This window comes from Poecilia formosa, unplaced genomic scaffold (assembly GCF_000485575.1).
Source record: "Poecilia formosa unplaced genomic scaffold, Poecilia_formosa-5.1.2 Scaffold111, whole genome shotgun sequence".
Taxonomy (NCBI): domain Eukaryota; kingdom Metazoa; phylum Chordata; class Actinopteri; order Cyprinodontiformes; family Poeciliidae; genus Poecilia; species Poecilia formosa.
Genome location: NW_006800050.1, coordinates 1,007,754 through 1,020,762, shown reverse-complemented (window position 1 = coordinate 1,020,762; position 13,009 = coordinate 1,007,754). Strand labels below are relative to the sequence as shown.

Sequence of the window (13,009 nt, the reverse complement as noted above, 5' to 3'; positions counted from 1 at the left end):
ACTGAAAAATTGCCTTTCGTAAAATGTGATTAGAATTTAAGCAAAGTCAGAGAAGTGCAGTCCTTATGCAAAAGGGCACAAAACTAAATTGTTGACAGAGCATTGATGTTGTACAAATTGCAAAAGCAACACAACTCACCTGCGAATGAGGTACGATAAATGAAATATTCATGTGACGCCTGGATGTGCTTTTAAGATGTCCAAAAAGAAAAAAGAAAAAAAGGACCAAGGTCTGAATGAGGCAGTTCAATGTAAGACGGACCCTCTGGGGTTCCTCTCTTTTCTCTTAGACAAGTCTGAGACAAGGTTCTCGTTGCTAAGAGAAAACAGAAGAACTCTTGATTGTTGGTGACTGAGAATGCATGGGAAGCACAACTCAAGGCCAAAATAAAGCACATCCCTACAAGTCTACCTCCGACTATCATTTTTAAAACTTTATTACACACAGACTCCTCTAAAAAAAAAAAATCTGCACACCTCAGTCTGCCTCAAAATCCAGTGACCGCTGCAGCAGCGTGCCAACTTATGAGCTAAACAAACAAAGTAAACACACTGATAGTGTCTGTGATAACATCCTTGGCAAAATGAGAGACTGAAGGTCAGTAATTGGGAGACGGCAGGCGCCCGGTGTTTAGTTTGGGTTTTTTTTTTTTTTTTTTTGCTCCTGGCAGGGGTCCAGGTGGGCGCGTGCTGCAGGCTCCAGGGCAGTGTAGGAGCACGTCTGTGCAGAGGTTAAGAAAAGCAATTAATCGGCAGCAGAGATAATCAAAGGAACCTCCCCCTCCAGACACCTCGGCGTGCAGGAGAGGCAGGAAAAGAGCGAGCGAGCGGAGGAACGGAGCGAGACAGGCGGAGAGAAGATGATGGGGGGGAAAATACTTGTTTACAGGCGCTGCTGGTACGATCAAAAAGAAGTGGGGGTTCAGCGCCGCCACCGGGGCCCCTCCGTTTCAGGTGGAATTGATAACACTTCAGATGTACAATTCGGTGTTTGCGAGAGTGCTTTTACCTCCCGGTGAGAAGGCAAGGAGTTTTCACAGTCTAAGCTGCACTTCCTTTCATCTCTGATTTTTGTGAAGTACCAACAGATTGTCAATGGCGAGGAAGACGTTTTCCCACACATAATCAAAGAATGCAGTCTGGTGCGCCTGTGCTTCCCTGCAAGGAGATGCTGGTTTCAGACTGAAAACGCTGCAAATGGAGCTAAGGAGAAAAAAAAAAAGAAGAAAACTGATTATGATCTCTGCTAACTCAACTTGTGATTACATTAATTTAGCTGTGAAAACAAGTCCCTAACAGAAACTCAATTAAAGTGGAGAGCATCAAACACTCTGGTTTCTCTCCTTTTCCCAAGGAGCAGTAAACAGACATAAGCTGTTTGAGAACGGCAGGCGTTTTTTCAGGAAATTAGAAGATATTCTCCACGGCCCCACGAGGCATAAAGCTTGTTGCTCCCTCTGCTGGTTCAAGTCTCCCTTTGGGGATGAAATCTCACTGACAATCTCTGATATGCAGCACCTTGCAAGTTTCTTATGAAACACGCCGCACTGTTCAGATTTTGAATTGTAAATACTGCTGGAAACCACACATCGTTTGACTTCCACTTCTCACATGCGTTACTTTCCGCGCATCTTTGCGGGTATTTTATTATGAACACGTATGCAAGCGTGACCAAAACCCCAGTTAAAAAGACACAAAAGCCTAATTGATCGCTGTGAAGTACGCCCACATCCCACAGAAGCCCGGACAGATGCTGAGCGGGTCAAGTGACGGCGCGCTCCTCCAAAGTCTTGATTAGATAATTTTCCATCCATATCTCGGCAATATGCTACAAAAGGAACAACGAGCTTCTCATTACACCGCTGACAGGCTCAGCATCTGCGGGTTGCTGTCAGGAGCAAGATGTTCAGAAGAAGCAAACTTGTTGAGTTAAAAAACAAGCAAACATCACAGACACGTCGACTTGGAAATCAGGTGTGATTCTTTGAGAAGGAGGTAGTTGTGATGGAAATATCAGTTTCTGCTTTTCTTTTTTTTTTTTTTTTGGTCACTCTTAAATGTTTCATGCCATAGGTCTCAACGATGACAGCAGGGTGTTTATTTTACCTCCAGATATGCTAATGTCAAAACGTTTATTCATTCATAAACGGTGCTACCTTAGACAGAGGTGCTAAAGGTGTGGCACGCGGTCCATCTGAGGCCCTGGATTTTGCAATTGCAATTCAAGAATGGCACAAATTTGGTGATTGATGCAAATAGACACCTATTCAAATATTTTTCAGGATAAACAGTTTGTTTCAAAATGTGTAATCTTAAAATGTAAAGTGTCAAGTACGACACAAAGTTTTTGTCATTTCTTAATTATAATCATGTTTTTTCATTTCGTTCTAGCTTGATAGCAAGTACTCAAATGGGGACACACACTTATTAAACATGATTTGATACGGCAAGTGGCCTACGTGCTGTTGTTGTTGATGAGAATACATTAAACTTTTTTTAAAAAACATCAACAAAACAGAAAACAATCCGCCACCACTCAACGTACGAAAGACATATGGCTCCATTCCAAATCTACATGTAACGTGACAAATTAAAATGCATTTTTTAGACGTTAAAATGTTGCATATTTAATTTAATTTTGAATTTGTAAAAAACAAAAGAGGGCCTATAAATAAATAAGGTAAGGCAAAGGGTTAAGTAGGTTTCCATTTATCTACTTTCATACACGTCTGACTGACAGCATAGATACGGTAACCACGAGTGCTAAAAACTAAACTTTGGTGGTTTTGTAAGTGCAAACTTGTAAAACTGTTGTACATATTAAATCTGAACACTATTACATACAGTACATAAAGCACACTTCGAAATATTCACGTTGCTGGCAACCCTTGAAGTTTGGAGGTTCTAGAAAAGTTGTGCAGAAAAATCATCATGGGATTAATGTCACAGAAATCTCCTTCTGCCTAACGTCTGAGTTTTATAAGTCACTTCATGCTCCTCAAAATAAGACATGACATTTACACACACTAGGAGACAAGTGGCTGAAATCAGAAGAGCTCTGCTGATGCTGCTTTCCGCAGGCTGCCCAGAATTGGCTAAAAGAACCAATCTACATGCAGAAAGTGCTCATTTCATTTTTTTTATTTTATTTTATTTATTTTTTTTTGTCTCTCTGTCAGCAACTCACTTATTGCGAGAAAGTTGTGAGAACAATTTAGTCCGTCTACTGGCAGAGAAATAGATGCAGTGCCTCCGAGGGTCATATTTCTGACCATTTGGATTGGCTTCCTCCTCCTCCCCCTCCTGCAGGTACAATCTGATATTATTCTCAAGACAGAAATAAAAAAGAAAGTGTTCTTTAAAAGTGTTCCTATTGCCAGTATTCCCACAGGATCGGCCTGCACCAGTAAACTGTGGCCAACCGGACTGCAGCAGTCTTTTCCTGCTCCGACTCTAAGTTCATGTCAACCATAAAGTCAGGCCCCTGTCAGCTGAAGTCACACCTGAATGCACTTATTGACATAAGCCTTAACTACCAGAGGTTAATTCAACAAGTAAAACATATTAAAGGGATTGCTGACCTTGTTTTAGAAGCAGCGGGCTAAACCCGAGGCAGTTCTGCATTTTATCTGACAAAGAAAAAAAAAAAAAACGGCTTGACCATATCCACGTGCAGTGATTTATCATAAGGTATAGTCTATTTTGAAACTGCGCACTTATCAGAGCAGATTGTGTGTGGAGTACATGTAGTCCTACTCTGTGTATGTGGGGCAGAAAGAGCTGCATCTAGCTAGTTAGGTCAGCTAATCAAAAAGATTAGCTAAATAGTGGAGAACACAGTGCATAGAAGATGACATGAAGCGCTGAGTCCCACCCATCTCTGCTAAACACTGAAAACGAAGCAGAACGTCCTGCAACCTAAAGCATCGGATTCAATGTCAAACTCCAGCAGAAATTTGTAGGAAAACAAAGGGATGTTCCAGGATTTCTACATTTCAAATGTCCAAAGTTCTTATGACTGATAATTTGTTAATTTTGTATGAGCAATACACACTTCAAGAGCACGTTTTTGAAAACTTGCTTCACGTAAAATATTCATTAGTCCTTTCAAGACACTTTGCCTTCAATGAGTAAGGTTGTCTTGTTTTCTCTAATCGTGTCTTTGACTGGTAGTTTTTCCAGAGTTCACGAAGGTTTTTCGTTGGTCATTGCTGAACTATCACTATAGTAATGTGTTTTTGGCCTAACTTACGAATTGCTAAGTAAGAAAATACTTCCAAACTTAACAAATTACCGACAACTGAGCAAAGAACATGTCTTAAATTGGATTTTTAGGTTCTTTGTTTGTCAGCAGTTTGATACTGAGACATAATTTGTTTGCCTTTATAGTCATCCAGAACAATAGACAACAGAGCCACAGATGCACTGGAATGGAGTAGATAGAAGCAGATTTATGGGCAAGAATGACACAGAGCAAGTCTGAACCTGAAGCCAAATAAGAACCTGCAAAAGATCTATAAATGAGTTTAAAGATCCATCTGATCTTAGTGAGCTTACGCTGTTTCCCAAACTAAGAAAACTTGGGTTCAAGCATACGTGCAAAGCTAAAAGAGACGTACTGCAAAAGACTTGTAAGTTTGTAGTACTTTGTTTTGACGCATCACAAAAAGCAAAGTGTCAATTGGACAAGAAAAATGTTAACAATGTGAAGGGGTAAAAATATTTCTGTGAATCCCTGTATCCCTACCTAGAAATATATCGACTTTCATATTGCATCGTCCTTCACAAAACGACTATTATTGGTGATAACAGCCTGTTTTAACAGTTTAAACACAAAATACACCCTAGTATGCATCAGTACACACAACAGAAACCATATTAGCACTAACGCAGATAATATCTACAGTCTTCTTTATCTCTGTTTTTGGTGGCGTAGCCAATAAGCACTTCAATAACCACCAATTCGTTTCAAGGGAAAATGAATGGTGCTCCTGGATTGGCTGCATTGCAAAAGTCTGCCAGTGGCATCTTGATATTTCAGCATTTTTTTGTATTTTAGGAGGGGGAAAAAAATCCACAAATAGGTGAATATTCAGCAAATATTTTTCTGTGGAGCCATGTTCCACAGAAAAATCTGTGATTACTGAACCAGTGTAAATGTTGTAGATTCTATTATTGATACCGATTCTCAAAGAGCATCAGCTTTAGTAAAGCGTCTGAAAGATGTGCGTTTTCTCAAACACGGTTTCTCACAATCAAAAGAGGGGAAAGCTGTGAAAAATCTGGACTTCGGAGTCAAATGCAGCTTCGGCTAGATGAAGTCGAGTTGTGGACCAGTGTGTTAATAAACTGACTTGTCTTCAAATCTCCATAGTAGGAACCCAAAGACACGGGACTAATCGTTTCAAACTTTTTTCTCTAAATCCTTTCTCATAAATGTTTTCATCCCTCTCCTGCTGAAAAGTGAGCTTCCTTTCCGACCATTCAGGCTACTGAGTCATTACACAGAAAAAAAAAAGTGACTCACATGGATCAAATACTGCACATAAGAGTGCACACAAAGGAGCTTTCATTTAGTCGAGCCACTGAGTGTGCAGTAATGTAACTGGAGCCTTGCTGTAGGCAGCAGCAGACACATGAAAACATATATTAGTTCTTACTGCTTCTCAGAGCATGCTGAGCAACCTGCAGCTCTTTCTTTCTTTCTTTCTTTCCCTCGCTCTCTCTTTTTTTTTTTTTTCTTTTTTCTAAACGTCTTGAATGATAGGAATTCACCCGTCGGAGCCAGACTTCCAAGTGCTGGCACGCATTTTGTCGAGGCAAAGTGAATATATTGCCTTTGAAGAGCGAGTCCAGAGTCTGGACGGAGGGTTTGTGGCCTGGAAGTCCAGAGAAAAAGAAAAAAAAGACGTGCAGAAAATGTGTGATGAAACTTTCAGCACCACGGACAGCAGCCCTCAAGAAGCCATGTGCGGCTGGGAGCGGCGGAAGTGAATAAGCACAGAGAAGTGAATAAGTTTGGGTCGTAATTAACCGAAGCCCCTTTTGCAATGTCGGCCGCCGTCGTGTCTGTGCTGTTGAAAATAAATGCGCAGAGACATGCACATATGCAGACGTGCACCCCTCCTTAGGCGGGATCCAGCGTTTCCCCACAGTTCCTCCTTGCCTTTACCCGGCGCTCAAGCATGAGTGGATAATCTGGCCACAAGGACAGGCTGTGTCAACATTTCCCCTTTTGCTTCCTTATTTATTTACGCCACCCGTCACGAAAGTTGCAAAGTTCAAAGGGGGATCTTAGATCTTAAGAGCGAGCCGGCGGAGCACATGGCCTCATGTTCCTCCTTAATAAAAAGACAATTTTTGAGACAGAGCATATAAAGTATGTAACTACTGTAGATTTGGGAGAAAAATAATCACATTTTAAGGTCGTAGCCACAGATGGCTGCCGGAATGTAAATATCACCGAGCTTGTGTGGTTTTGTACTAGAGAATAATCTCAATAAATTAGGATGTCACTGAAAAGAAAGACATTTAATTCAAATTCTGCAGCTCTTATTTCATTATATATTTCAAATGCTTGTTTATATTAAAAAAATATCTGTTTTATAGACGATAAAACCAAAACTTCAGACTCCCTGAAAAATCGGTTACATCAAAAATTACTTTTATTACACAGTTATTGACCCTTTTTTCTTTTTTTTACAAGGAGGAATAGCCATAAAAGTTCATTGCAAAAGAAGCTTCCTGCTCACATAGCGCTCTATCCAAGAATATTAACGGTGAGCTTAGTGGAAGGAAAAAGTGCGGTAGAGAAAGGAGCATGATGAACAGGGATAACTGCAGGCTTGAGAAAGATTTTGAAGCCAAGTCCAATTAAAGCACATATGTCAAACTCAAGGCCCACGGGCCACATGTGGCCCACCATGTCATTTTATGTGCCCCCGCCCCCAGCATTTTATAGGCTGATGATTGACTTAAAACTGGTTTTGAGCACGAATTGATTACAAACTACATCTCCCACAATGCATTCCGATTGTTACCAGNTGTACTACAAGAGACACCAGATGTAATGTATCCGTGACCTTCCAGGTTTGAGCCACTGCTGAACCAGAGACGATTACAAAACCATCTGACAGTGTACCTGTAAAAAGTATTCACCATGCTTCACTTTTTCCACATTTTATGTTATTGACTTTTTCAAATTTGGATTTGAGTTTCCTCAAACTTCTACATACAAATGCCCCATTATGACAATGTGGGAAAACTACTACTTTTTTTTTTTTTTTTTAAGATTATTCCAAATTTATTAACAATGGAAAACCAAGAAATCACACTTATGTAAGAATTTGCAGCCTTTGCTTAATACTTTATTGATCCAGGTTCGGCAGCGATTAACAGCCTGAAGACATTTTGGATACAATGCCAGAAACTCGGCACACCTTATCTGCAAGCAGTTTGGCCCACTTTTCTTTGCAGTTCTTCAAATTTGGCTGTGTTTACGCTCTGACCCGCTGCCAACTGTGGAACCTTGTGTACAAATTTCCAATCAGCTGAATTTACCACAACGGAACTCCATTTAAGCTGTGGAAATCAGTGAAAACAATTCCATTTTGAGATTTATTTATTTCATAGAATATAATTAAGAGTCAGGCTCAAACATAGCAGAATGTGGAAAAAGTGAAGAGCTGCGGATATTTTCCGGATGTACTGCATGTAAAATTCCAACCGTCGCAATAAACTGAATTTGTTGTTTTCAGTAGATGTAAGAAATAATCAAAATTAGCAGGAAGAAACACTTGAAGTCTATCAGTACATGTGTAAAGAATCTGTACAATACAGGAGTTTTGCTTTCCAAATGGAAGTACTGAAATAATTTGACTTTTTGATGACATGTAAATCATTTAGACGCAGATTTACATTTCTTCAGTGACATTATGACTCTAATACTTGATTTAAACTTCTGGTTTTCTCTCCACAACAATCCAAGCTTCAAAAAAATATTCACTAGCCGGCAGCATAACGAAAGTTAATGATTCTGTTTATGATTTCCAACTGGAAATGGTTCCATTCAAAATCATTAAAGCTGATTTATGAACTTTTTCTTGCCATTCACTCACAAATGGAAGACATTCATAATTTGTGCTGGGATTAAACCACATTCAGTTCTGCAAAAATGCTCAGCTCCTGGATTGATGTGCCGAAAGCAATTTTGCAGCTGAAATCGCTTTAATTGTTGAACATTTACACACACAAAAAAAATCTGCCAATCCCCAATGACTGTGATTTTGAGACATGCTTCCATGTGGTTTTTGTTTCCCTTTCGCCTGAATAACTCCTGCATTATGTCCCCCAGCGCAGCAAATCAGGCGCTCTGCCTTTTTTAAAAGGGTCTAATCCTCTTTAATTTGTGATTACTCGTAATTCAAATTTCAAATGGCAGCCCACTAAAGCATGAGAAAGTGATTGTTTAAGTGTCCTCCTCCGCTTCGGGGTTTGTTTTTTTTTGCAACCTTAACGCCTGATCACAGTGGAATATGAACATATTGTACATATATCCTGAGATCTCTTGGTGGCATTCAAGTAAATTACCATAGAAATCGCTGTAGAGAATATTTTGGCATCAATCATTGAGCGTAAATTGCTAAATAGCTGGGAGCCCTCTTAGCATTCGGAGGGTGATTTTGCTAGCTTTCTTGTGTCAGATGATTTCAGCCACTCTGACAAATTAGAATGATAACGGATTTCATGTAGCACACAATAAGTGTTTTTTTTTTTTGTTTTTTTAAAGGCAGAAAATACTGAGCTCAAGGAATGAATTAGGTGATTATCTCCAAACAGCAGCGAAACACCTGGGTGAAGACAGGCCTCACGAGCCTGGAGTTTATGGAGTTATAACCGTGACAAAATTCAGTAAATACTTAACAACTTAAAAATGACTTTGATACATCATTTATCAAGTAGAATAGGAAGAACATGTATAGAAAATATATTAAATGTACATTCAGTTACACATGTCATTACTAACAATGTTGTTTTTTTTTATACAGAAAAAGTACAAATATTTATTCCAGTCTTGGTGTTTTTTTTTTTTTTAAATTCATCAGCCTTCTTAATATAAAACAGTGGGTGAGGCTAACACAGCTTATTTTGCTATATTTTACAAAGAAATACATATTAAAAAGAAAAGTTTTTTCTCCAGTTTAAATTATTTCATGATGCACTGAAAAACAGTACAATTTAAATTCTCATTTATTTATGATACATATTATATATACAAATGTTGACAAATGTATTTATATCCAACTTAATTTTAACTACGCCACGTTTAATAAATATTTGAGATATTTCTTATATTGTGGCACTTTTGGCACCCTATACATGGATCCATGTGACAAACTTTACCACACAGTCACTTCCTGAAGTTCGAGTATTCAGATTTCTCACACTTACCTGGGAACTTGGAAATGCAGAAAGTACCACAGTGCATATTACTAACAAGGCATCATCCCGTTCAGTTTTCTTCATACGGATACAGTTTATTCTGTCTACATTGCTGGTTACTATTAATTTTGAGAACCCAGTAAGTTGCAAAAGGCAACATTTCAGGTTAAAAGAACTACAGAATGACACAAATAAAGTTAGTAAACTTGCACCTGGCTTATTCCTCGCTTTAAAAAACAACAACAAAAGAAACACTTGTTTTCATAGCAGCTCGTTGGCGACAGACCGCTCATTTAGCCGAGACGTGAAGGAGAAAGTTCCGCCCTACCTGCTCGTAGCAAGTCTCCCAGGTGAGGTTCAGAAGGCAGGAGGAGGAGAACAGCTCATCTTCGGTCCGACCATAACCGTCCATGGTGAGCCAGCCAGCCGCCTCTGTCGGAGGAGGGAGTCGGAGGAGATTCTTGGTTTTTGCTCTGTAAGTCTTCCCTCGACGAGTGCCTCTTCTGTTCTTGCTCTCAGCCCCGCTCAGCTCGGTTCAGCTGTGTGGTCGGTGTCAGTCGGAACAGCGGCGGTATGCAGGCTGCTGCTTCTTTTGGTCACGTGGTTCGTTCTCTCCCCCCCAAAAAAACAGAGGTAGGATGCGTTTGGGTGCGGTCCCCTCCCCTCAAAAACACATCCTCCTTCAGGTGTCAGCTAAAGGGTCAAACGCTGCTCACCAACGTCATGAAATTTGCTTTTGTGTCACAAACTTTTAGCTTTTTCGGATTTGCTACTGCAGATGCAAATTAAAGGGGGGAAACATACCCAAGTTGATTTGATTTTTCTCTCAATTGGCTCGCTGGTTGATCTTAATTTCCTCAATGTTCTTGAACATTCAAGCTCCAGCTACTGCAAAACGATTCTTACAAGTATTTAGTTAGTTTTGTGCATCTAACTGAGTGTTATTATTAACATGATTTCTTTAAATAATTTACAGTTTTAACAGTCATCATATCATGCACACACACTGTTAAACTTCAAGAGTTAATTTGAGTTAATTGAGATGAGGCTACTGATTGTGCTTCTTATTTACAGTCAGATTTCACATTTATTTTGGACGTATTCTATGAATATTGTTGCACACATAACATTGGGCATTTCTCCTCTTACGAACCACAAAAGACTACCTCTTTGTGGTCAACCAAAACAATTGCAAAATGCAAAATCTGTGGCTAGTAACATACCAAGTTATTGAACAAAATGATCACGTGTGACCTGACAGGAGCGTCTTTTCTTTTCCCTCCTTGACAAAAGGTACAAAAATTCAACTGGCCTCCTTTTTGACATTGCCATGTTTAGAATACAGAACTTTACTAGATACATTATTTAGTTTTTAATCATGGTAGGATTTTAACATAACTCTAAGGTTACAGGGATATATGCAAGCTGACAAAATATTACTGGAATATTACAAACCGCGGTCCTGCACGTACAGGTGTTGTGCGTTTCTTCCTGGTCTTCAATGACATCTCTCTCACCCTCCTGCTGGCTTTGTTACACAGTCTGCTATAGGGTGACATCCATCTTTATCGTTCGTCTTCCTCCACAAAGACTGCTGACATTAAATTTTCTTAGCAAAGCTAAGCCTGGAATCCAGCGTGGGCAGAAGTTGAATCATGTGGTGTAAGTGAAAAACCATTTGCATATATATGGTTCTACGGGAGATGATGTAGCAAAATCAAATGTATAATCCGAGGTTTTTACCTACTACTATAATCTGCCAATAGCTATTTCAGATGCCCCAGTTATAACACAGAATAATATACACCTCATTTTCTCCTTATTACGGCGCATTATCAGAAAGGCATAAAACTTGGATTAGAAAAAATGACACAGCCAAGTGCAGCCGGCAGAGACGCGCAGACTAATTTAGTGGTTCTCAAATCGGCCGGTCTTTCTGAAGGAAAAGCAAAAAGAACAAGCATGAATCAAACAGAAGGTGACAGACTGCTTTTCATGTAATTGGGTAAATCTTAAAAGTGCCGATTCAAAAACAGAAAACATAAAAAAAAAACAAAAAAAAAACACTCACACTTAGTGGATATACTTACAACTTATTCAAATGTCTCCAGGGTGAGTCATTAAGTTTCCTCTGTTACACGTCCATCTTTTCTGATTTGCACACTGCGTAGAAATGGCAGAAACCACAATGGTCTCAGCTCTTAATTTCAAATACAGTGACGCTAAAAAGAAAGTGCACCGTCTTATAATTGTTCAGTTTTATGCATTCAAATATTACGAACATGATGCCTTCCTTTCCCCGGTTCTACAACATTTTAACTCTTAACTTCAGAGAAAAATCACATAAAATACTTAATTCGAGTCACTGCTGCCAGATCTTGTTCTTCACAACAATCCCTCTGTCCATCGAGTTTTGCGTACAGCTCTCTTATGGACTCGCCTCAGCATTTCAGTCAAGTCGAGGTCTGGACTTTTGAAGCACATCGATCATTTTCTTTTTCAGCCAATCTTTTGTGCACTTGCTGCTCTACCTGGGATCACTGTCCAGGTTACAACTCCATTATCTGCTCATCCTGTAATGTGTAATTCAGATTCTATCTGTGTGTGTGTGTGTGTGTAAAGAAACCTGCTGTGATGCAAGATAGCGTGCATATTGTATCACATTGCATTATATTATATTACGTTGCATTGGTATTATACGCTAAATCAAGAAAGTAAAACAAAAAAAGGGAAACAAACAAAAAAAACTACTCGATTTAAAAATGTACACGAGGAACAAACTAGCAAAACTTTTTTTTTTTTAAACTTGGATACGTAAATAGAGTTTCAGCTGTAAAATAGGACACAACAACCCAATGATCAACTAATCAATAACATCTGACTAATGCTCCTGGATGCTGCTTTGCCGTTTGATTCCTGTGAGCGTTACCATTTTCATTTCATCATAATTTCATTTTATTAGATAACTGCTGAATCCAGTCAGACTAGATGTCATGTTTTTATAATGTTCTGATATTTTCACACGTTGCATGTTTTAAACATTCTAAATGTTCTCGTAAACATGGCTGAAATCGACGCGTGTGGAATATTACAAATGACCCCCTTCGCCCAGAACGTCTCGAAAGGAAGAATGTTTCTTCTTCTTCTTCTTCTCCTTCTTCTTCTTCAGAATTAAACCAACCCATGATGGAACTCCTTGTTCTCCCCACGCAGCTCTGCTGACCGTGGAGAAAATCCTTCATTTTCTCCGAGCTGCTTAGCACAATCGCTGCCAACAGGCCTCATTTGGAGAGCTGTCTTTCACCGACGCCATTTATCTTGATGCAAACCCCTGCAGTTAGATGGGCGAGTCCTGTCGACTCATCGGTCAACGTCTGCTGCCCTCCTGGTTTGATCGAATGCGTTCCCCGCGCACGATCGGCACCCGTTTGAAGCCTGGTCAACGGGCACTGAGCCGGATCCGGAAATTGTCTGGGTATTCCCCGCAGCAGCAGAGATGCTAGGAAAGATGGAGGGGGGGAATATGCTTCTTGTCGTGGCCAAGCTCACTGCTAAGAGGGTCAACTTG

General features: G+C 39.7%; 1 protein-coding gene across 1 annotated transcript in view; it reads right to left on the bottom strand.

Annotated features, from left to right (window-relative positions):
- Positions 1 to 10,030, bottom strand: part of ppargc1a (peroxisome proliferator-activated receptor gamma, coactivator 1 alpha) — a 313,605-nt gene extending 303,575 nt beyond the window's left edge. The window contains exon 1 of the mRNA XM_016675240.1: positions 9,770 to 10,030. Within this exon, the coding sequence (XP_016530726.1) occupies positions 9,770 to 9,853 (84 nt within the window). The 5' untranslated portion in view covers positions 9,854 to 10,030. The remainder of the gene's footprint in view (positions 1 to 9,769) is intronic.
- Positions 10,031 to 13,009: the final 2,979 nt, after the last annotated feature.